This window comes from Prunus dulcis, chromosome 2 (genome assembly GCF_902201215.1).
Source record: "Prunus dulcis chromosome 2, ALMONDv2, whole genome shotgun sequence".
Taxonomy (NCBI): Eukaryota; Viridiplantae; Streptophyta; class Magnoliopsida; order Rosales; family Rosaceae; genus Prunus; species Prunus dulcis.
In genome coordinates, this window is record NC_047651.1 from 21,017,383 (window position 1) to 21,041,376 (window position 23,994).

The 23,994-nt window shown below is 39.7% G+C and overlaps 4 protein-coding genes across 7 annotated transcripts; 1 reads left to right on the forward strand and 3 right to left on the reverse strand.

The window, feature by feature from the left end:
- The first annotated feature begins 842 nt into the window (after positions 1-842).
- LOC117617641 (SAC3 family protein A) lies at positions 843-10,097 on the forward strand. 4 transcript variants are annotated; one of them, XM_034347099.1, is made up of 14 exons: positions 843-1,253; positions 1,376-1,450; positions 1,949-2,779; positions 3,272-3,934; positions 4,953-5,054; positions 5,621-5,718; positions 6,173-6,350; positions 6,514-7,008; positions 7,131-7,271; positions 7,685-7,744; positions 8,110-8,240; positions 8,895-9,028; positions 9,119-9,354; positions 9,608-10,097. In XM_034347099.1, exons 2-14 carry the CDS (start codon positions 1,391-1,393, stop codon positions 9,704-9,706), a joined length of 3,228 nt encoding a protein of 1,075 aa, XP_034202990.1. In that variant the 5' UTR covers positions 843-1,253; positions 1,376-1,390; the 3' UTR covers positions 9,707-10,097. The 4 variants fall into 4 exon arrangements, with proteins under 4 accessions (XP_034202990.1, XP_034202989.1, XP_034202991.1 ...); XM_034347098.1 differs by having other exon boundaries at positions 1,379-1,450; XM_034347100.1 differs by having other exon boundaries at positions 1,379-1,450; positions 6,176-6,350.
- Positions 10,098-10,230: 133 nt separating this feature from the next.
- Positions 10,231-11,072, reverse strand: LOC117617642. The gene has a single exon (XM_034347102.1). It carries the CDS (start codon positions 10,991-10,993, stop codon positions 10,418-10,420), a length of 576 nt encoding a protein of 191 aa, XP_034202993.1. The 5' UTR covers positions 10,994-11,072; the 3' UTR covers positions 10,231-10,417.
- Positions 11,073-14,278: 3,206 nt separating this feature from the next.
- LOC117618995 (ABC transporter G family member 6-like) lies at positions 14,279-17,150 on the reverse strand. Its single transcript, XM_034348808.1, has one exon. It carries the CDS (start codon positions 16,881-16,883, stop codon positions 14,634-14,636), a length of 2,250 nt encoding a protein of 749 aa, XP_034204699.1. The 5' UTR covers positions 16,884-17,150; the 3' UTR covers positions 14,279-14,633.
- Positions 17,151-18,975: 1,825 nt separating this feature from the next.
- LOC117618705 (protein RDM16) lies at positions 18,976-23,594 on the reverse strand. The gene is made up of 6 exons (XM_034348404.1): positions 22,834-23,594; positions 21,765-22,046; positions 21,180-21,638; positions 20,896-21,090; positions 20,642-20,802; positions 18,976-20,240 (listed from the first exon to the last, which is right to left on the reverse strand). The coding sequence occupies exons 1-6, from the start codon at positions 23,512-23,514 to the stop codon at positions 19,361-19,363; spliced, it is 2,658 nt and encodes an 885-aa protein (XP_034204295.1). The 5' UTR covers positions 23,515-23,594; the 3' UTR covers positions 18,976-19,360.
- Positions 23,595-23,994: the final 400 nt, after the last annotated feature.

Here is a 23,994-nt window from a genome sequence, read left to right on the forward strand (position 1 = left end):
ACTTGCAGATCAATGGTCTCAGGTTCAAATCTCAATAACACTTTAGCCATTAAAAAGCGATACACATTAATACTTCTTTAATTGAGAATTGACAGTAAAACAATATTTAACCCTATCAATTTGTAATAATACTTATTTTTCATTATAAATTGAATATTAATTTGTAATAATACTTATTTTTGGTAATAAATGAGGTGACATTACTTGAGACCTTTTTTCTTTTTGTGTTGGTCATATGGTCATTGATCAATCCACAACCCAAACGTGAATCTCAGAAACAAAAGTAGAATATTAATTAAAAAGTTCGTTGCCTAATTATAATCAAAAACAAAACTTTGTAAAAATATGATATGAGATCGGTGCGTGCATGCATTCAGCATCAAGCGCCCTACTCCTCACAGCAAAATCGTCCAATTAAAATTTGAATACGAGGCAGAAAAATAACAAAATATATATATAATTGGAGGGAAAATATAATCAAATGACATTTTCCGAAGATTATTGGATTTGTGATAAACGTCTCATAATTTATATATTATAAAGTAAATAACAGAGAATACTGAAATATAAATAAAATAGTACAAAACAAGTAGGAAATGTACATTGAATTTTCTTATATTTTACTAGTAACAGAGGTCCCAAATGGTAATTTTAAAGGGATTTGTGATAAACGGCTCGGATTAAAAATAAAACAAATACAAAACAAGTAGGAAATGTGCATTGAAATTTCTTATATTTACCAGTAACAGCGGTGGTGGCAAATGGTAAATTTAAGGGGTAAGTTTGGGTAAATAAAAATAAGGAGAAAGAGCATCTACAGTTGCAAAAATAATTATCTTCGTCTACCGCCAAACACAAAGTCCCAAAACCCGCAAACACGACCCAAGAGACCCAACCTAGACCCCCGGTTGAAACTTCAACCCCAACCTCCTCCTCCTCCTCCTCCTCTCTCTTTCTCATCCCTTTCAGAAATTTCATCCGCATATTTCTATCGCTGTTCTTGCCAATCTGACTCTAGTTTTTATTAATTTTCCTGCTTTTTATAAATTTCATACATACTATTTGGTGCAATACTTAGGTTTTAATAGTGAAAATTCTTTTTTTCTGTTTTTGGTTGTTCTTGTTCTTCGTTGTTGTTGATCTCAATCTATTTTCTGGGTTTTCCTATACCCTGTTTGCCTTCGATTCCATCAATCAGCTTTCGCATAAGTCAAACTGCGTTTCAAGGTTGACACAGTGATGTTTGTTTGAAGGTATGGAGCTGAGGATCGATTTTCATTAGCAGTCAATTAGGGTTTTATAGCTTATTATTGAATTTTTGACATCTCATTTTTGGTTTTTTGGTTTTTTTTAATATTTTGGTTTTGTTATGTAGCAGGATGTTAAAGAAATGATGAACCAAGGAGGTAATACTGAGACCGTTGCTCCACTGGACCCCAATTCTCTTGAGGTAATTACTAATACACCAACTTGTTCTCTTTTATGCCTTTTGTATTGAATTCTGTTTAACAGTACTAGCTTCCATATATGCTTTGTTTTAGTGTTAGAGGTTTGCTTTGACGAGAACAGCTTTGGTGGCCATATAGAATGTGTTTGAACTTTGATTTTGCATTTAATCTCTATGCATACGAAGGCATATGGTAGTTTAGTTGTAAAAGACTAACTTTTTTTTTAGTTTAGGTCAAACGGTTATCTGGGTGCTATTATCTTGAGCAAGAAATTATCATACCAAGTGGCCTACGTTGCCTGCCTACATTATCTTGTTGCCTCTGATTTTGCATCTGTTATATCCCATTTGTTTTACTTGATATGTCAACAACATTTATGATAGCCATTTTTAGTTCTTTTGGACTTTGTTTAGATTTTTCTTATATATTAGTATTAGTTGATTAATGTCTCTGGAATATTAACATGGATTAACAGGGTTTTGCATTTATTTGTGTTTTAGAATCGCTATATTGTTAATGCAAGCCAAGGACAGACACCTTCATATCCTCCCTCAACAACTGGTTCAGAAGCCTCATCATGGACCATTCATAGGGTGGATAACGGCTCCACAGATAATGGGACTCATTCTCATTCAACTTATCAATATGATCAGCATCCACAGCCACCTGGGAGTAGTTCATCGAGTTTGGGAACAGTAAATACACCACAAGACTACAATACCTATGCTTCATACCAAAATTCTGCGGATCCATATGGTTATGGAAGCACAGGATTCCAAGGTTACTATAACAACTATCAGCAGCAATCCAACACTTCCTACCCACAGCCCGTAGGAGCATATCAAAATACAGGTGCTCCTTATCAGCCTCTTTCCTCATTTCAGAATACAGGGTCTTATGCTGGGTCTGCAAGTTATTCAAGCACTTACTACAATCCTGCTGATTATCAGACAGCTGGAGGTTACTCAAGTAGCGGTTACAATAATCAGACCACTGCTTGGAATGGCGGAAATTATGCAAATTATACCTCTAATCAGTATGCACAGTATGCGCCAGATACCAGTGCTGCATATAGTTCTGGTACTGCGACTTCCACTTCACAAAATTACCAGCAACACTACAAGCAATGGGCAGATTATTACAGTCAAACAGAAGTCAGCTGTGCTCCTGGGACTGAGAACATTTCTGTTACTAGTACACCCAATGTGGGATGTCCGGTTCCAGGTGTTACCACTGGGTATCAAACCTCAGACATCCAGCTACCACCACCACCTCCGTACGCTCCTTCTTGGAGGCCAGAACCCAGTCCACCTGAATTGCCATCAGTGCAGGTTTGCATTTCCTTTCGTGGAGGGGTTTTAGGAAAAGTTACATGCCCTCATATGATTACTCTTCTTGATACGGTGTATTGTTCATTTCTAATAATGATCCATGCCCTAGTTTCCATATCATTAAAGTTGTCATTAATGAGTGATATTGTCTTCAAGATTATTGCTAGTGCAAAGGTAGTTATACTTTCAGATTCTGTATTACAGCCTTAGCGTGCATCATGGCATGTGTAACTTTTACTGCCCCCCTCCCCCTTTCATTTTTAGTCTTATATCTTTGTTCTTTATCATCACTTTAGAACTTACAATTAATACTGTAATTGTTTTAAACCAACCATTATATAGATTTCCATGATGTTCTTGACCACTACAGTTGATGGTTGTATCTGATATTATTGATCTGATCGCAAATTCAAATCTCTCTTCTATAATCATGACTATGCTTTTGAAATATGTTTAGTTAGTTAATTATTGTTGTCATTTTTGGTTTCTCAGTCTGGTGCTCATGATGGTTACTGGAATCATGGGGCTCCTACTTCTCAATCTCAAATTCACCACAGTAGTCCTATGCAACCACACTTTCAAAAGCCTTTGGATCAGAAAACTTCTTATGATAGCTTTCTGGATCAACAGAAAAGTGCATTTTCCCAAGCACCCAACATGCAGTATCCTGCTTCTCAGCAGGTGCCCCATGTGTCCAATACTTACCAGCCACCCTCGCAATCTGTACCATCCCATGCGTCTCATACTTACCAATCACCCTCACAACCTGTTCCATCCCATGCGTCTCATAGCTACCAATCAACCTCACAACCTGTTCCATCCCATGCGTCTCTTAGCTACCAATCACCTTCACAACCTGTTCCATCCCATGCGTCTCATAGCTACCAATCACCCTCACAACCTGTTCCATCCCATGCGTCTCATAGTTACCAATCACATTCACAACCTGCTCCATCTGTAGATACACGAAGAGTAAATAAACTGCAGATTCCAACAAACCCTAGAATCACTTCAAATCTGAACTTGGGTTTACCAAAAACTGAGAAGGATAGCTCTATAACCACATCAGCAGCAAAACCTGCTTATATCAGTGTTTCACTGCCAAAGCCGGTTGACAAGGTGACATCCAGTTGTACTGCTGATTCTCTACTTAAGGTATGTCTTTTGCTTTGATGATTGTGTGGCCTTTCTAAATATCAAGATTTAGTGAGTTTCTTGCCAGATTGACTAGTAAATACATACAAACATAATGTTATTCAAAAAGGCAAGGTCGTTGCTTGCAATCTTTTCATTCAGAAAGATGTTATGAGTAGGTACTGTGAAATTTGTGCGCCTTTTAAAAGTGCTCTTGCTAGGTTGCAAGCGTGTTATGTCATATACTTTGCATGGTTCTTAAATTGTAACATAAGATAAATTGGGTTTTCCTGCTACAAACTTTTGCAAATGCAAGCATGTGCAAGATTCTCACTTAAAAGAAAATAAAAAATGGTATAGTGATGGAGCAGCATATAGTGCCACCACAAAGAATAATTATTGAAATTGGAAGATGGCTTTGAAATGTGTGCTCTTGTAAAGGGAAAAGTGGAGAGGGTTTAGGGTTTGGGGGAAATCCTGTTCCAGTAATGTTATAGATGAAAGGACCTTTTGTTTCCTCTAATAATTTTCAGTTGAAGAGTACTCTTTCAAACATAGAAATAACATGAGATGAACCTACACCTCTAAATACGAAGGATGATTTAACCCTAAAGCCATCTGTAATTTTTCAGGGCTTGCATTATGATATGGTTTGATAGTAATAAAATAAAATGTCATTCCTTCTCTTAAAGTGCCAAGAACTGATTCAAAATCTAGCAAACATATACATTTTAGCTATGTAAGGGCTTAACTGTGGTTGTGGTTGATCATTGAGTTTTAAACCCTTGGTGTTGTTTAGGTGTAGTGCATGTCTTTAGCATCTTAATTCATTTTGAATATAGAATTATTTTGCATTGCTATAAGGATGAGTTTTTGGAGATTGTTTGTCATATGCTACCAACAGGGTTATCGATGATGTGTTTTCACTATTTTTAGTGCTATGTGTGTCTCTGTTCTCTCCTCCTCGAGTTCATGACTTAATAATCTATGCTGTAGCCAATGATGTGTTATTTATTATTATTATTTTTTTCATTTTCAGCCTGGTATGTTTCCTAAGTCACTGCGTGGTTATGTCGAGAGGGCTTTGGCTCGCTGTAAAGATGATACACAGATGGCTGCTTGTCAGTCTGTCATGAAGGAGGTAAACCGAATCAGTTAGAATTTATTCTTTGGCAAATGTAAAATCATACATGTTCATGACCTCTTGTCCCTTCTTTGGCATGAGTTGCCTGATTTTTGGCTTTTAATTGTAACCGCCCTTAGTAACTGTTATCTAATATGTAGTGACGAATATAAACACCATTATACATATACAGTGTGCAAAGTTTTTGAGTCTTAAGCTCTCTGCAAGATGTAACGATTTTCTATGAACCTAAACTTTTCCTGCCACAATATTTTTATATGAAGCACACATGCCTATGAACATCATTTTCCCATCAATTTCCAGATTGCTTCTACCACAAATGTTCATTTGATGGTAGAAATTAGTGCAATGTTTATGAATCAAGGAACCATTTTGCTTTTGAGCATCTGTATGTCTAGAAATTTTTTGTTGCAACTTGAGAGGCAGATGCACGTTCTGGCATGCCGCTGAAACTCTATGTTAGTTTCATGGACATGATACATGCAATAGTTTATTTTCTCTACACGTATGTGTTTTTGGATAGGATGCATATGGTATGTAAAGGTCCTTAATTTTCTTTTCAGATTATCACCAAGGCAACAGCTGATGGTACACTTTACACACGAGACTGGGATACTGAGCCTCTTTTCCCACTGCCAAATGAAGATACTGTTAATAAAGAGTACCTCTCTCTCTCTCTCTCTCTCTCTCTCTGTGTGTGTGTTAATGTGAAGCTCACAATGCATTTATCCATCTTGAACTTATTTACTCTATAATTGCTGGACCTTTATTTCCAGTTAAGTACTTTTCAACTGAATCTTGAGTATGCAAAAAGATATTTTAAAGTTTGGTGATAAACAGACTGTATGGCCCTTCAAATAGAGATACAAAATTCTTATATGAACAAGTAGTTTATGAATATTTTGATAACCACTGTATCAGAAGTGATCAGCCCATTAGTCAGATTTGGTTTGTTGTTTTGTCACATTTTCTCACCTACTCTGTCCTAGTGCATTGATTAATTTAATTTTACAAATGATTGTTAGTTCTGGTTACATGATACATTTGTTACATGGTTGAAGTTCTAAGGTTTCAGGTCCCAATTTATTGAACATTGACCCGCTCTTGTTGTGCAGCAGTTTACAGTCTTCAAACCTTGTTTCGTCATTGCCAAAGTACAATAGAAGTCCGAGTAGACGATCCAGGAGTAGATGGGAACCTCTACCAGAGGAGAAGCCAGTTGAGACACCAGCATCTGTCAATAATGATAGTTTAAAATTTTCATGGGTACATGTCATTAATAAGGAACGAAAGGTAATTATTTTTTCTTCCTTTCCTTTTTATTCATTCTTGGAAAGGTCCAATTGTCTTACTATAGATGTATATTTTATTTATAATTTTAGTATCTGAAATATACATAATCTATGCATAATACTTGATTAGCTTAGAGTTATATAATTTGTGTTCACACATGCAGCCATGGATGGGGAGTGCCGGGGTCAAGGGTGATAATACAAGTAATGGAAAGTTTGCTTCACTGGAGCAGAAAACTGCAAGTAAGATGACCCAGAAGCCATTTAAGAAGCAGCGTCTTTCTGATGGTGTAAGTACTGCTGAGAATGGTGATGCATCTAGTGATAGTGATAGGGAAGAAAGTTTAACAGCATATTACGCTGGAGCAATGGCCCTTGCGGACTCACCTGAGGAAAGAAAGAGACGTGAAAGTCGCTCTAGGCGTTTTGAAAGAGTGCAAGGACATCGAGCACAAAATAATCACTTCAAACCGAAAAAGGCTGCTGGCGGAAACTTGTATACCAGAAGGGCTAATGCCTTGGTGCTCAGCAAAAATTTTGAAGATGGTGGCAGCAGGGCTGTTGAGGACATTGACTGGGATTCTCTTACTGTTAAGGGGACTTGCCAGGAAATTGAGAAACGTTATTTGCGCCTCACTTCTGCACCTGATCCTGCGACTGTAAGATCTATATTTCACACCCTTTTCTTTTATGAACTGTCTGAGGTTAATAAATTAAATGAACTGGTGGGTTTCCATGTGTGATATAATTAATCGGCTAAGGAATCCTTTCTACCTGACAGGTAAGGCCGGAGGATGTTCTTGAAAAAGCTCTGCTTATGGTACAAAGTTCCCAAAAGAATTACCTTTATAAATGTGACCAGTTGAAGTCCATTCGTCAGGATCTGACTGTCCAACGAATTCGCAATCACCTAACAGTGAAGGTACATTTGATATCTATTGGTCTCTCCTTATTTTTTATCATATGGGGCTCTAGTTTATCTACCCTTCCTGTGCTGACCAACTATCCTATTTTTCAAAACGGACTGTTGACTACTTTAAAAAACTCAGCTAAGCCTTTTTCAGCTAATTAGAGTCAGGTGCATTAATCCCCTCTTATATCTAACCTTAATGCCATATGCTTTTTTTAGATCCTAATATCACATTCATTGTCAAACGTGGCTTCCTTTATTGACAATATATATTTTTAAATTTTTTGTTTTTTGTTTTAATTTTTTAATTTTTAATTCTCTTACCATAGACACTTTCTTTTGTCCCACAACTACCGACATACAATCTTTTCAGAGTCATGTTCACATCAGTTTATGTCATTCATTCCACCTAATATCATGTTCAGGTGTATGAAACCCATGCTCGCTTATCATTGGAAGTCGGGGATCTGCCGGAGTATAATCAGGTTGGTGACCTTACTGTGGTTGAAAATAAACACTTTATGGCAAGAATCAACGACTAAGAAGATGACTATGGAAGACTATAATAACTACCTTGACAAGGGAGGTTTTGGGACTTGTCTAAGAAAACCAATAAATTTGATTAGTTTGACTTCAATACTGTCTTTATAACTGTTTTGGTTTACTTATGGCGATATGAATGAACTGATCCAATAGAATTACAAATTGATTTACCTTTTCTTAGGGAAAAAACAAATAAAGATTACTGAATTAAAAAGAACAAATACTACTATTGAATAATTCAATTTTTAAAGCTATTTATTTTCTCATAAGCTGAGGTGTCAAATAATCGACCTTCATGTGGTTTCAGTGCCAGTCACAGTTGAAATCTCTCTATGCTGAAGGTATTGAGGGATGTCATATGGAGTTTTCTGCATACAACTTACTTTGCGTTATCCTTCACTCAAATAATAACAGAGATCTTGTATCATCAATGGCAAGGTCAGTAAAACTCAAAGAAAAGTGACTTTTCTTCGTATGGAGATTATGTGTTGGCTCATTACTAGAAATATATTAAGTGTTTCCTTTTTGTTTGTTAAAGTTCCACAAATACTTGTCATGAGGGGGAGTTCATCCCATCGGCATGATAATTTTAATGTTTAGCTTATGAAAGATGCGCATTTGGCAGATCTTGGGAAACAAAAAGTCACAAAATTATTTGGATGTCATGGATATTCGGAATGGTTGTCTTTTACTTGTCTACCAGCAACGTTATTCTATTTTTGAAGTACTAACTACACATACATGTGTGCATGATGCCCACACTCTTGCACTAGGTCACACTATGCATGTCCTATATTTCCTAACTCTGGGGGATACAAGCTCATGGCCGTTTTGAAATTTGAGCAATTAATGAATGGGTACCTGATTTATGATACAGTTAGTAATGGATACTCTATGGCCAAAAAAAGGAAAAAATAAAAAGAATAAGGAATACTCAAATTCAATTCATATTTGATGAAATATAGGACATGACTTTGAAATATAATGCTAAATGTTGTTTAATAAGCTGAGATAAAGTGATATTTCCCCTTTCAGTTTTTCAGATAATGTAAGATGACTTTGAAATATAATGTTAAATGTTGTTGAATTTAGCTTGTCAGCTGAAGCAAAAAGGGATGAAGCTGTTAAACATGCTCTTGCAGTTCGTGCAGCTGTGACTTCAGGGAATTATGTTATGTTCTTCAGGCTCTACAAGACAGCTCCTAACCTGAGCCCCTGCCTTATGGGTGGGCATCTCATATGAAACTATTTTTATTTAGGAATGTAAAAGGATAAAATAAAAGGATCTTTTCATATTATTTCTCTCCTATCTGCAGATCTTTATGTTGAAAAGATGCGGTATAAGGCAGTGAGCTGCATGTGTCGATCATATCGACCTACGATACCTGTTTATTATGTTGCTCAAATTCTGGGATTTACCACCATTGCACCTGCAAATGAGGGAAGTGAGGAGAAGGATTCAGATGGATTGGATGAATGCATTGAATGGTTGAAAGTGCATGGTGCATGCCTTATTGCAGATAACAACGGAGAAATGCAGATCGATACTAAGGTAGGTTTCAATTACACCGTTTTTTTTCCCACATGGATGTAGATATTTGTAGTCCTAAATATCTTTTATGGAATTGAGTTTGAAACAAAGTATGCTAAAGACATTAACGTACGGTTGAACCTACGGTCCTCTGCATGAAGACAAGATGGCATGAAGCATTAGCAGTTGGATGCTTAGTTTTAGCTGTAACAATTACAGTAGGTATTTTGTATTTAGACAGTATTTTCACCAAATGAGTTTTTTTGATGTGCAGCCAACGTCTTCAAGTCTTTACATGCCAGAGACCGATGCGGTGTCCCACGGAGACGCGAATCTCGCTGTTAATGATTTTTTGACACGGACACCTTTATAGCCAATTTGTATGTACCGAAATTTTATTCTAGTTGAGAGCAGTTGAAGATGAAGATCATGCTCTGCCTTCACAATCTAAAATGCGCAACAAAGAGTGGGCATCCCAGACCGATTGGGCATTTGGGGTTCCCCTGTAACTTTAGAGAAAATAGACCACTGAATGAAAAAGAATCCGAATTTCCCCAGAAATATGCCCGTTTTGGGGCTTAGGCCAGTAGTTAGTATCAAATTTTCGTTCTTTCTTTTTGGGGTGATGATAGAAGAATATGGTAAATATACTAGAGAAAGAAGAATAAGAAAATTTTAAAGTTTTAAAGTTTTCTTCTTGTATCCAAAGATTATTCTCCAGTTATCTTCTTAGATTAATCAATGCTTTATTATTTTTTCAAAGATTATTTCTGCCTCGAGAAATTTCATCTCTGAAGAACAAGAACACTGACACGTAGTGTTACCAGTGTAACTAATCCATGTGTTATGACATATGTGAATTTGTAACACCAAGTGGTGGTTTAGTGTTACAAATGAAAGGTTAATTTGTTTAATTTTGAAGGAGTGAAGTAATCTTATATTCAAAGGTTAAATTACAGAATGGGTTACACACTATTTTTGACCCAAAAAAGATGGCATTACAAAAATACAAAATTAAACACTTTTTGTTTAATTTTTTTAAAAAAAACTTAATCACATATGATTAATTTGCTTAATCAAAGATTCAATCTTTGGACGGCGGAGAGGACTGAGGCCACACACTGACCTTCTCCTTCTCATACTTTATATAGACAGCTGCAACCGCCGCCACGAAATACACCTGAATCAGCACAACTGACGGCGTATGATATTTCAGCACACTCTTTCCCGTCGCCAGCTCCACCAGCAGTAACGCCGTTAACCCCAGAGTCGCGATTCGACCGTTTACCCTTTCGCTGTACGGACTGAACCCGAAATCCACCTTCAACCCGCCCGACGCCGGCTCCTTAAGCGGCACCGGTGGAAGGTACAAGTTGGACCCGGATGAGGATCCGGACCCGCTTTTCGACTTCTTGGTCTTCCGGAGCTCCGCTTTCTTGCCGGTTCCGCTGCGGTAGCGGAGTCGGACTTGGCTCAGCTTGCTGTCGAAGTCATCCGGGTCGGACCCAGATTCGGACGAGGGCTCGGAGGGCGGTGTTTCGGAGTCGGTGGCTCGGGCGGTGAAGGAAAGGAGGGGTTTGGGCGCGTGGGATTTGGTTGATGAAGACGCAAGTGGGAATGGGTTCGAGAGTTGCAGAGACGATGGTGGCATTGTCGCCATTTTTGCTGCTTACACTTCTGCTTCTGCAGCTCTCTCTGCTTTCTCTTTGGATAAGCAAATCTCTCTTGGATATTGCTTTTTTTTTATATGTATTTTAGAAAGAAAAAAAAAGAATCTTTAATTTCTGACCTTTTAAATCTTTTAGATTTTTTTTTTTTTTTTTTGGGACCTCTAATTTGGTGCCCCGGGGAGGCGGGCACCACTCGGGCTAGTCTTGGGGTTAGGTGATATATGGGCCAATTACCAACCCAATAACCACGATGGGGTTTATGCACAAGTCATGTCACAAATTTAGGGTACAAAAAAGGTTGAATTATATATTAATGAGATTAATTATTCAATAATCACTTGGCTAATTTCAAAATGGCTCGTCAAGGGTAATGTTTTATTGCCAAATTCGCGTTACCAGACAAATGCTTATATTTGTAGATTGTGAATCTGAATAACATATTCAACCTTATCAATGATTCAGATTCACAGTATGACAACATAAGCATCTTACGTTGCCAAACAATCCTTAAGAGTCTTCCTTTAGAGACACTGAGTTGGTTTAAACCAATAGGGGTCTTATTTCAAGTCAAACCCACCTCTATATGATACCTAGCTAGAGAGTTGGCTTAATGATTTAGGTAGTAGTTAGCATCCCCCATAGGCTATAAATACATGAAACGTACTAACCTAGCTAATTAAGACCTATAGTCAAGTTACCCTTGGATAACGTCGTTCACTATCACACTTTCTTTTTTGTTTTGTTTTTTGTGTGGAAAATGTGAACCTAACGAAGTTGGACTATTTATTTACCCATTTCCTTAATTATGTGGATTTTACTTTTAACAACAACCAGGATGCCACAAGAGGGCATGCATGCAATGTTTTTGCCTTAACAACTAAGCATTAATCTGAACTGCTGATGTCGAAAACAAACAAGTAGTAATTAAGTTCACATGGATTAAGATGTATATCGAATATGCAGGATGCCACAAGAGGGTATGCATGCAATGCTTTAAAAGTCCGAACGAGTTTTGCATATATATAGACGGGGATATTAGATTTCATGATTCTTTTGTTAGTTTTTATCTATTTTTGCGAGAGAGTTGTATATTTATGATAACACATGTGCTGGGCTACCGGCAGCCTGGCGGCTTGCGAGACGACTACTGGTCGACCAGTGCCCATGTTCATCCGTTGTGTGTGGCATACGTACTTGTAAATTAAAGAAAGAATTGCATTCATTTGCGAATTGCAATCATGAAGGAAATACACTGGGATTGAAAACTATTAGTTTGTCGGTATAGGAAAGATTTAATTAGTGATTTTGACACGACAGAAATCAACATGTGCGCTTTAGTTATTTGAATCAACAAATCTTTGGATGTCATTCTCTTCCATGTCCTAATCCCAAATTTTGTCTCATAATAATGGATGGTGTACATAGGAAGAAGACTATGGAGAGGGACAGAAAAACAACAAATCACAAGTCTCTCTCTCTCTCTCTCTCTCTCTCTCTCTCTCTCTCTCTCTCTCTATATATATATAGGATAGTTAGCCTTCTTCTAGAACACTTAGACTGACTCTTCAACGCTTACTTGAATCCGATATTATTTAATCATTCAATTAAATTATTAAAATTTAAGTACTTTCTTGTGTTTGCAACCAAGAAACATAACATGCACAATTTGCAACCAAGTTGATTAGTGTTCTTCTAATACTTTTCTTGTGTTTTATCCCACTGTTTCACACTTAATTGCAGCACTCAATCCCCAAACCTACTCGTAGTAAAAGCATGAGATGAATGCGGCACATTTTATTTAAAGTAAATTAAATGAAAAGGTACAAATTTGGCAAGCAATTTATTCTCTTACTATAAATTTATATCAATACCCAAACCTACTAGCTAGATGAGCTGAAGGTCCTGAACTTTTTTTAAACACTAGCCAGCAGCTACTTCTTCTTACTAGCAAATTACACAATACTTTAGTTTTAATGCACCGTACATGTTTCAGTTCAAGGTGTTGCTACTTGCTATATTTCTGAATGCAAATATCTTTCGATCATTTTATGGTTTTGAATAACATATATTCAGCTGTATTGGTGGGTCGGCTGAAAACTATTGTTATTTAATTGCGAGGTTGCCCTTTTTGAAGAACTGTAATCGGGATTCCACTGTTTTGCTATTTCGGCCAATTAGACAATATTGACTGGTGAAAAAGTTACTTCACTTGTCATTACGCTATTTGCAGGGATAACGAAAAGTGTTATTCCCGTTGCATGAAAGTCTCTCTCATATATTGGGGAGGTAATACTAAATTAAACCCTGTAACGTGACACGTGAAAGGAGAGCCATACGATTAACAAAAACAGTCCCCAGGCTGAAAGGCCAAGTATAAATCAGTGATGGGTGCCCCAAGTTTTCAGTCTCACGAAAGTTATGTGTCAAGCAAGCGCAATTAATTAGTAGTTGATAATAAAGGTTCCAGCAACAGCAAAGAGCAAGCCATATAAATGAAGTAGACGAGGAGCCAGCAGAGGCTGCCTGCCAGAGACCATATTAAACTCTTCTTGGGCAAGGCCTGTTGTTTTGATCTCAATGTGTGGCTCCCAGTTATTTTGAAGGAGACTTGCAGAAAATTAAACTCCCCAACACCCGATATTAATGATTCAATGCACTAGTATATATATATATATGCCAATTATATTATAATATATACGGCACTGCAATTAATTCTACCCATAACACTATATCACAGCACAAGCAATTAGCAAATACGAGCTTTCTCAAGTTGACTAGAGTCGATATGCTCTCCATTTTACACCCCAGTTCTCAAAACACCTATTATAACATTATATATAAAAACTAGAGCCAAAGAAAAATGGCTAAATTGATGAGCTGATGAATTTGGTTTGTGTGAATTTGGGAAGAAAGAAGATGATACATATGCTTGATTGAGTGTGGTGTTGGGTGAACCAACTAACCCCTATATATGTCTTCTTCTGGTTTTGGTTCTTTCCGGGAATAAGCTATTACTATGTGTTGATGAGATGTTCGTTTTGGTGTTTTGTGGATTTTTGTTGTTACATGCATATATGCTTGTTTGCTTTTTTGACTTTAAACTCTAAATCATGTATGAACAATGAGAGACATATCACTCCAAGAAACTACAAAATCATACGCAAAAATATAATTCTAAAATAGTTACAATCACATTTTGGAGATATTTGTCCAACAAAAAAAATCACTATTGGAAGAGATAAGCTCTAAAATAATTGATAACAGGTACAAAGAGGTTGATCTAAAAGTGAAACATTATTTATTAGTTGTCGCGAGTAATACTTACCTATATAATATGTAACAGTTGTACAATAATATGCATGAAACCAAATTAACATGGTCCTTCAAAATCAACGTAATTCGAATTTAAGAAATAATATTTGGAAGTAAAAAAAAAAAAAAAAAAGGATTAAAATTGCCACAAGAATTTCACAGTTTCACAGAGAGAGACCAGTCAACAACAAGAACCACCTCGCTCCCGCGCCAAACAGCTAGCTAGACAGAGCTTCTGCTATGCATGGAATATCTACCTCTTTACTCTCTGTTTTTTTTTTTTTCTTATTTTTTTACGTTTTTTTTTTCTTTCTGGGTTTACCTCCTCTTGTTCTTGCTACCGAGCAACAAGGAAAAGTAAAACAAAATCCTGAACAAGAAACCCCAAGCCACAGTCACGTAAAGGCAATTCCACTTACTCAAATCCGTCACCCCTTGCTGCTTCAAAATATCCGACCCCGTCGTCAGGCAAGTCGAGCTTGTGATCCTCGTCCCCAAAGTCTGGCTCATGCTCTCCAGCAGCTTCAACTTCATTGCCGACGGGACTGACGCGAGCGGCGTGTTGTCGAAAATCTGGACTCCCCTCACGAAGCACTTGGTGGCGTCCTGAAACTCGTTCTGCAACACGCCCTCGTACGGGTACTTCACCAGCGACATGTAGTGGAACCAAATCCAGTAGGCAGGAATTCGGTCCCGCGTGATGAAGAAGCCGCTGAAGAGCAGAAAGTAGGCCAAGATTGCCACGACGATCGTGTAGCCGAGCATCACGTGCGGGACCACGCCGGAGAGGAAAGTGACGAAAGAGCTCCCGGCCCAAAACGACGCGAAGATTATCAGGAAGTAGAACAAGAAGCCGGAGAGCCCGCCGTCCAGCCCCACAGCCCAAAACGTCAGCGCTGAGAATGCAATTGACAGAAACACCAGTGACGGCAGCGCCACTAGGGAGTGGGAGAGGACGTAAGAGGATCGCCGGTACGCGTTGTAGGCAGTTTCGCGCATGAAGATGTAGCGTTCTTGGAGGAAAACGGGAAGGGCGTCGGCGCAGGTGTAGAAGGTGGTGGACATGGCGAAGGCGATGAAGCCGAGCCGCTCCTGGACGCCTTTGGGGGAATTGTCGAGGTTCCAGAACATGGTGGCTAAGATGAAGCCGGTGACCATCACGGCGCCGAGCCTGATGCCAAAAAGCTCCGGCATTCTTCTGGCGTTTTTCATCGAACGCTTAGAGAGCACCGCCATTTCGATCCAGAACGGGTTCGCGAATGTGGGGACCATCGAGTTCGGGCTCGGGTCGTTGTTGGTGGCTCCGGATACCAGCTTCCCTCTGGAAATGCTCGCGCTGATCGCTTCCTGGAGCGAGAGGGAGTGTCGTGGCTCGCAGGCGATTTGGCACGACGTGTTGTTGTCGGAGTGTTTCATGCTTTGCCAGGTTCTATTGAACTCCACTAGGCTTTTAGTGCCGCCGGGTGAGCCTTCGAGTTCCCGGATCAAATCGAGCGCGAACTCGGTCCGGTTCTCGGATTCCGGTATCGGGTGCCCGAACTCGGCGAAGTACGAAGGCAAGGTCGTAGGGGACCCACTGTAAACGGTTTGGCCCCGAGACAGGAAGAGCAACCGGTCCAAGAGCCCCAGGATCCGATAACTCGGCTGGTGTACGGACATCACGACAATGCTTCCGCTCTGAGCAATTCTCTGGAGGACCTTCACCACCATGAAGGCGCTGGTGGAGTCGAGGCCTGAAGTCGGCTCGTCGAGGAAGAGAACGATCGGATCGTGGATGATGTCGATTCCGATTGAGACACGGCGTCGTTCTCCGCCGGAGACTCCGCGGTGTCCTTCGTCGCCTATGATCGTCTTCGCGGCATTCCGGAGGCCGAGCTGGTCGATGAGAGCCTGGACGCGGGCTTTCTTCTTGGATTTGGAGAGCGCGCGAGGGAGGCGGAACTCGGCGGCGAACATGAGCGTCTCTTCGACTGTGAGCATCGGGAAGAGGAGATCGTCTTGCATGACATAAGCAGAAATGACCTTAAGAAGCCGCGATTCCAAGACCTCGCCGTTTAAGCTCACGGTTCCTTTCAAGCTTCCCTTCGCGATCCGATTCGCCAGAGCGTCGATAAGCGTCGACTTGCCCGACCCGCTCGCGCCGAGAACCGCGAGTATCTCGCCTTCCCGAGCTTCTCCAGAGATGTCGTTGAGCAGCGTCTTCGTTCTCGTGAACAGGCTCTCTCCGCCGACCGGCTCCGACTCCGTGGCTGCTCCGAGACGGCTTCTCCCGCCGGAGAACATCCCCGATAAGCTGAACTTCCGGCGAACCTTGACGCTGTATGTCAAATTAGTGAACGAGAGCACGAACGGCAAGGAGCGAGGCTCGATGCTGGCGTCGGAGAGGTCGAGGGCGTGGTGCGCCGGAGTCTCACCGCCATCACCAGTAGCTTGCTTGCGGACGTCGCCGACGTGCTTGAGGAGCTGGCCGAGTGAGGGAGAAGCGCCGTGGGAGGCGCGTGATAAATCATCAAGCTCCATTGTAGTGAAGAACGGCGATATTTGATTGTCTGCTACACGAGACGACATTCGTATAGCTTCCTTTCTCTCCAAGCCTCCAGATATTTATAGCGCTGGAGGTGCAGAGAGAAAAATAGGGAGAGTGGGGTTAACTAACGGCGTGTTTGGGATGGGCTTAAATTCTTCGAAAATGCGTTAAGAGATAGACGAGGCCTTTGCTTTTGCTTAGCGCAGTGGTACGGCCTCTCAGGTCTCTCTCTCTATCTCTATCTCTAGCTCTATCTCAGTGTGTGTGACGCGAAGGAGGTGCTTGTTTGGCTGTTGCTTTATGGTTTTATGGCGGATAGTTTTTCAATATATAGAAATATAACCAACCATAATGGGTGAGGCGTGTGTGGGGTTTCAACTTACTTTACTGTTATTTTTTTTGGTATAATTTTCTGTCTACTAATTTTTTTTCTTCTACTGTTTTAAAGGGGGAGGTGAGAGAGAGGTGACCTACAACGCCTAATCCCATCTCCATACGACTTCTCTTCTCATGAACAACAGCCGGGTGGACACGTGGGAGATCAAGGCTGGTGACACGTGGTTTAATGTGTTTTCTGTTTGTAATTTTTCAGGGTTTTATTAATCTTGTTTGACAGTTTTTGGGGGTCCATGAAAATTAGGTTGGGTGTTGATCAAAATGTGCGTAAGCAAGTAAGCTGCATGTTGATGGTGATGCCTTTCGTCCAAAATTTATAATTTGAGGTGTCTTGAGGGCTACTGCCATTTTTTAGCTGCCCACTTTATGTTTAGTAGGTTAAGCTATCCAGTCAGATAAACTTCCCCATTAAGCCAGTTACAATTTATGAGGTGTGGTTGGGCTGGAAGGTTACTGTTTCAGCCAACTTCTTATGTATAAACCAGTACAATTGTGGGGGCACATGTGTAACAATTGTACAACTCAATTACCAATTTTCATCTTCCTTCTCTTTAAATCAACTTACTTTTCCATCATTTTGGGGGGTTAATTAATCATGATTTAAATAAGCGGTTAAGAGCAGTTATCCTTACACCATCCGAGATCCTAAGTTCGATTTTCCCCTCTCCCAATATCGATTGTATGGTGCTAACTTTTAACTTTAGATTTCTTTCTAGAGGCATTTGTTTTGGATTGATTCAAACCCTTTAAAGGGAGAGTTTCTTAAGTCCAAAGAGATGCGCACACACTTTGCATTATGGTTATGTAGTGACAAATGCATGATACATATAACTCCAAAATAAAAATCCAAGTCCACCAAATTATGGAATAGTATACAACATACTTTAGCCGATTTTCTCAAGGATCTTACCTAAAAGTGTGAACTTGGGAAAGCAATGATGAAATGAACGAACCATATAAAGCAAATTGCATCACTTCACCGTTTTTAAAGGAGACAAGAAAATTGAAAAAAGGAAGGACTGAAAACTAAAATGGGTAAGCTTGACAAAGCATGGTCTATACCTTCTGAAAAAGGGAAGTAAGAAAAGAGGAGGAAGATTAGAACTAAGAAGTTGGTAGTTAAATATAGATAGGCTACCCTACCCCATCCCTCACCGAATTAGAAGCTAACTCAAACCAATAAAGGAGAAGAGGGCTTAGCTTAGACTAGGCCCCGAAGTCAAAGCAGAAAATGGGCGCGATAGGCTATCTATCGGCATGTGAAGGAGCATGGAGGGAGGCAAATATGAATATCTGCATCAACCGTTTTGGTCAAATTTCCTTTTCTACGAATATTTTCATTCAAAAGCTTGCGGCTTTCTTGTAGGAGCTGAGCTGCATGGCACAGTGTCTACGCTGAAGTTATGCCTCCTTCGGCGGAGGGAACACTCGCAGAAATCAAAATCCAGTTGGGAGATATGGCACACTTTCAAGAACTCTAAAGTTTGCTAAGGCATGCTGGTCCACAAATGAAATGGACAGCACAACAGAATGAGACATAAGTTATCTTGATCTATATAAAAGCTTGGAAACTAAGTCTTTTTGCTTTTGGTTTTTGTGGTATACAACAATCATGCACGCTAGCTTTATTGCAATGGAGTCCAAGAATCATGTTTTCTGCTGCAAAACATATATAGATAACCCTCTTGGGAGTCACTATATTCTAGTACAAACAGATAAGAGTCCAGCCTTAATTCGGCACGAAATCGGTTGGCCATGTTCTATGTTACTCATACCAAGAGGCGAAGAGAAATTTGTTGTTTCTAAAGTAACTCCACACATTGAAAAACAATACTTGCAGCAACAACAGAGAAAGTAAAGGCATTATAAACTTACCCACTTTCAAGTTTCAACATAATTACAGCATCTGGAAATGTAAAAGTGTTCTCATTGATGCAACTTAATTTGTGCCACGCGCATGGGTAGGCGGTTCACTTTATATGAGCAAATACGCTATCATAAATGATCCCATACAGTTAACAAATCGCACAAAGCAAATTTTCGAACTAACACTAGTTTACCAAAATGTTGAGGCAAACCGGCCACGATGATTTAAGATATCCATGGAAGCAGTCTCCAATTACTACTCATCATCCGCAAAATTGACTGCAAGATCCCAATAATGAGCAACGCCAGCATCAGCAAAAGTCTTCCGGGCAGCAGCTTCAGTCATGCACTCGTGAACAGAAAATCTATTGAAGCTCGGTCTGGCAACACTTCCTTGCCATACTAACACACACTTGTTAGCAGGCTTATCATTGTTTACATCGTCATCTTCTTCTTCTTCATCTTTTACAGCTTCAGCCCAGTTTATGCGCCTAAGCATAACCTTAGCATACCTCTTAATAGATTTGCTGCCGCCTTCAACAACCACTACATTCATACCATCTGAGATCACAGCTGATCCAGTCAGCCGGTTCTCTCGTGCATTAACATCAATCTTGAAGCGGGCCTTTGGATGTGACAGTTCATTGATCCTGTAAACTGAGACTATGGTCTCCACATTATTTGGGTCATCAAAAAGCTTCCTTTCTTTCTTCTCACGGCGCTCGGCAGGAGTGAGCTTTCGTGCAATATTCCTGTCTATATGAGCTTGTTCACGCTCAGCTGCTGCACTCCGAATCTCCTTTTCAAGCCTGGTTGGATCTTGGGTTGCTTCAGAGCCAAGAACTTTCATCAAATTACTCATTTTAACTTTTGGCTTTGGGGGTTCGATCAGGCCTTGTCTAATCATCTCCTGCCTATCTTTCTCTCTGGCCAGGCGTTTCTGTGTACGGAGTTTTTTCTGCTCCTTCTTGGTCAGCTTCAGTGGTTGAGGCGGTGGAGGGGCTGGCTCAGTCGGGGGCTCGATAGGCTGAGGATGTTCAACATAGATGGTGATTTTCTCCATCTTTAATTTATTTTCCACTACTGCGCCATCAATGACTTCATTATAAGTACCAGAGTGCAATAGGGGCACATCCCTGACAAATTTAGCAAAGCACAATTAGCAAATATCTTTAACATAAAATAAAAGTTCTGAGAGGACCAAACAACATGCAAATCAAATCTGCAATTGAAAAATGGCAAACAAAACAACGAAAACAATACTTCAGGCATCTTAGTTAAAGATATCATTCAAAAATGGATGGAAATTAGGATTTGGGTTGACCCCTTTTGTTTCATCTACAATCACAGATCATGGCATGTTTTCAACATTGGAACAGAAGGGGAGCATAGAGAAGGGAAACAACAAGATAATCAGTTATCATATTCAATAAACTTTTAAGGTCATCTATTCCTTGTGGTCACCACGATCCAAGCGGGAAAAAAAGAAGAACCACTTAGCAAATCACAGCAATGCAAAAAGTAGATAGCAGCTTACCACCACTCAATTTCAGGAATTGGATCCTTTGGTTTTTCTTTGGTGATAACTCTCTCTGATACCTCTATCAAATTTGGATTAATATCTGGTGCTGCCTTTGCCTTTGCCAACTGTGCCTGCTTCGCCTTTTGCTCTTTGGCTTGTGCTTCTCCAAATTTACTCTGTACAGAGGAAATGGAGAAAATTTAACAAAAAAGACAGGTACATAACTCACTGAAATGATCAAAACAGAATAAAGAGACGCCAATAAATACCTTCAACTTTATATGCTCAGCATCTCTTGACCATTTTCCTTCCTCTACAAACTGGAAATTCATCCTCTTTGGCCTCAAAATCTTGGTTTTATTAATACCCATCATTGGATCAAAAAAGGGATTTGATTCAGGATCCACATCCAATTCAGGTTTAAGAATTTGGAATGCGTCTTTCTTCTGTTTGTTAATATTGACCTGAAAAAATTAGAACCATTAGATTAAAGTTCAAACAAATAAAATCCATCTAACAAGAGGAATTGTCTGAAGGGTAATAGCTACTAAACCTTTAGAGTGCTGAGGTTGTTTGGTTTAGTCGCATTCACTAAATTTCCAAGTTCATCTATTTCCCTTCCAAGGGCATCAAGACGAAGAACAGGGGCCTTAGTAGGCTTCTGAGGGGCAGCAACATCAGTTGCCACCTGTCCTGGAAACAAGTTTATAAGAGGAGCAAACTGGGGGTCCTGGCGGAAACCCATACTGGCAGCAAGCTCCTGTGCTTTTTTAACAGCTTCAAGGTTGGGAACGGCTGTAAGGCCAGCTTCTGCAATCATGCCACTTGTAGACGAAGCTGCTGGTGCAATGGGTAGTTTTGATGAATCAAATCTTACCCCTGGAGCAGCTGTACCACCAGTTGTTGATGGGGCCGGTGCATGCAGTATTCCAGCAGTGGCAGATGGTGGTTTCAGCTCCTTTGATCCCAAGTTCTGGCTAGCATCTTTTCTTGCATTGGCACCCTTGTTCAACTGCATGATGAGAATAGTCATGGTAAATGTATATAATAACTGTAATTAAGAAACAATATTATGCATGCAAATTTTGTCAAACACAAAGAGGTGAGATGCAATAACAAATTTATGTGATTATAATACCTGGGGAATCTTCTTCAGCTTCTCAGTCAATTCCTTCTGCTTTTGTAAAGCTTTCTTAATTTTTTCTACATCATCAAGAGACAGATTCCCACTTCTCCCAGCAGTTGAAGATGTTCCATCTGTACTAGATTTTCCATGAACCTCATGAGATCTGGTAATACTAACTCCCTTATTTTCATTTGTGGTATAAATCGAAGATACCTTGGTAGGAAGGGGATGACTAGGTGCGAAAGAGGTCTCAGGCACAATCCTTGATGCGTTAGTAGGTTCCAGAGCAGCACCCTGTAAGTGTTGAAAATTAAACAAGGTCACTATGCATACCGCAAAAGAACTTGATTGTGGTGGAGGGGAACGCAAAAATGAAGAATCAGAAAGACATGAAAAGGAATAAATTTCACACAGATGCCCTCACTCCTCAGCTAATGGAGACATGGCCTACAAGGATACAAAGCATGTAGGAAAGAGAGCTATTTTCTAACAGTAACAGCCTAACAATAATTTATGACATAGAGATACATTATAAGACAAAACAGAGGCTTGCAGAAAGTGTAACAAGACACCTTACATTTTTAAGGAAGAAATACCTCATTTCAAAATCTGTAGCTTCCAATCAAATCAATCATTAGTATACAACACTTCAAATCTCATGAGTAAATAGCAAGTAATTCAACCAAGAAGATATCAATTCCATACTACAGATGCCTATAGTAATACTGTAATGCTATCAGAAGTCAGAACCTAAAAATCAATTCCATATCTAACACTATAACTAACAATCACATCGTGCAAAGAGATCAGAAGTCGGAACCTAAGAAATCTATTCCATATCTCAAACAACGATATTAATCAGATAGAGAAATTTAAAGTGGTATATCGTTAAACTAAATTGAATTTCAGATACTTCACTACAGTTTCATGAACCATTAAGAGGCTAACCTAAAGTATCACTTACATGTGGAATATTTTTACAGTTGTTCAGAGCCTATCAGCTCAAAATTTCAGCATCAAAGAAGCAGAATTATCAAATGCAATTCAGAGCAGAACAAAAGAAAGCTAACATAAAACTTACATTACCCATCCAACCACTCCCATTTGGGGTGGTGGTGTCGCCCTGAAAATTACCAAGCCGGTCATCACCCACTTCCTCTTTCTTAACCTCACTTGCATTCACATTCAATTCATTGCTGCGTTCAACGGCTCCGCCATAATCACCATCCTCTTCTTCCTTCACTCGACGGTCTTCAAACCTCCTACTCTGTCTCTGACCTCCATTCACTTCCTTCCCATCTTCCTCAAATCGCTTCCTATCTTTCCTCTCCTCCTCCGAAACCCTAGCCCTCTTCTTATCGTCAAAATCAACAACATCCCCATCTCTACCCTCACTCCTCTCCCTCTCTTTCCTCTTACGTCTATATTCCTCTCTCTCTTCCGACCTCTCGCGCTTCGTTTCGCGATGCCTGGACCTCTCTCGGCTCCCCTCTCTCTCGCCCCTCGGGTCGTAGGACCGCTCCCGCTGGTCACGTGCTATATCGCGGTCGTCGCTCGGCTCACGTGACCTTTCGCGACGAGATTTGTGGTCTCGGGGCTCGTGAGAGCGCTCGCGCTTGGAATCGCGGTCCGATCGATGGTGGTGGCGATGGTTATCGGAGTCCTTTGATGATCGCTTTTCATCGGCGTCACGGCTGCGATGCTTGTGGTGGTCTCTGTCTCGATCTTCGCGGTGGCGTTTGCTCGATCTCTCTTTCTCCATAGCTAGGGTTTCCAAGGTTCTCACTCTTCCTTTGCTCTATCTCCCTCCAGATGGGGGGTTCAGGAGGATAAATTGGGGGGCACAATGCAACGGCTACGATTTATATTGTTTTTCTCGGCGGAAAAAAGAAAAAGAAAAAACAGAAGATGTGGATATTTAGTTAAAATATTTATTTATTTATTAAAAAAAATGAGATTTTTTTTGTCTATGAAAAATATCAAGCGGTTGAATATTTTATATTAAATTATAAAAGGGTTTTATAATAATCAAGCCAATTTGATAAGTTATAATTTATTTTTATTTTACTTGTTACATTTATTTGAATTATATATATTGGGTTTTCCAACAAAAAAAGGAATTATATATATATTGGGAGAGAAATATTTACAAATTTTTTTAAAATAATTTTAAACTAAATTTAAGTTTCTAGAGTTTGAGAGGAGAAATTGACAATTCCCTTGTTTGGCAACTTAAGCACGG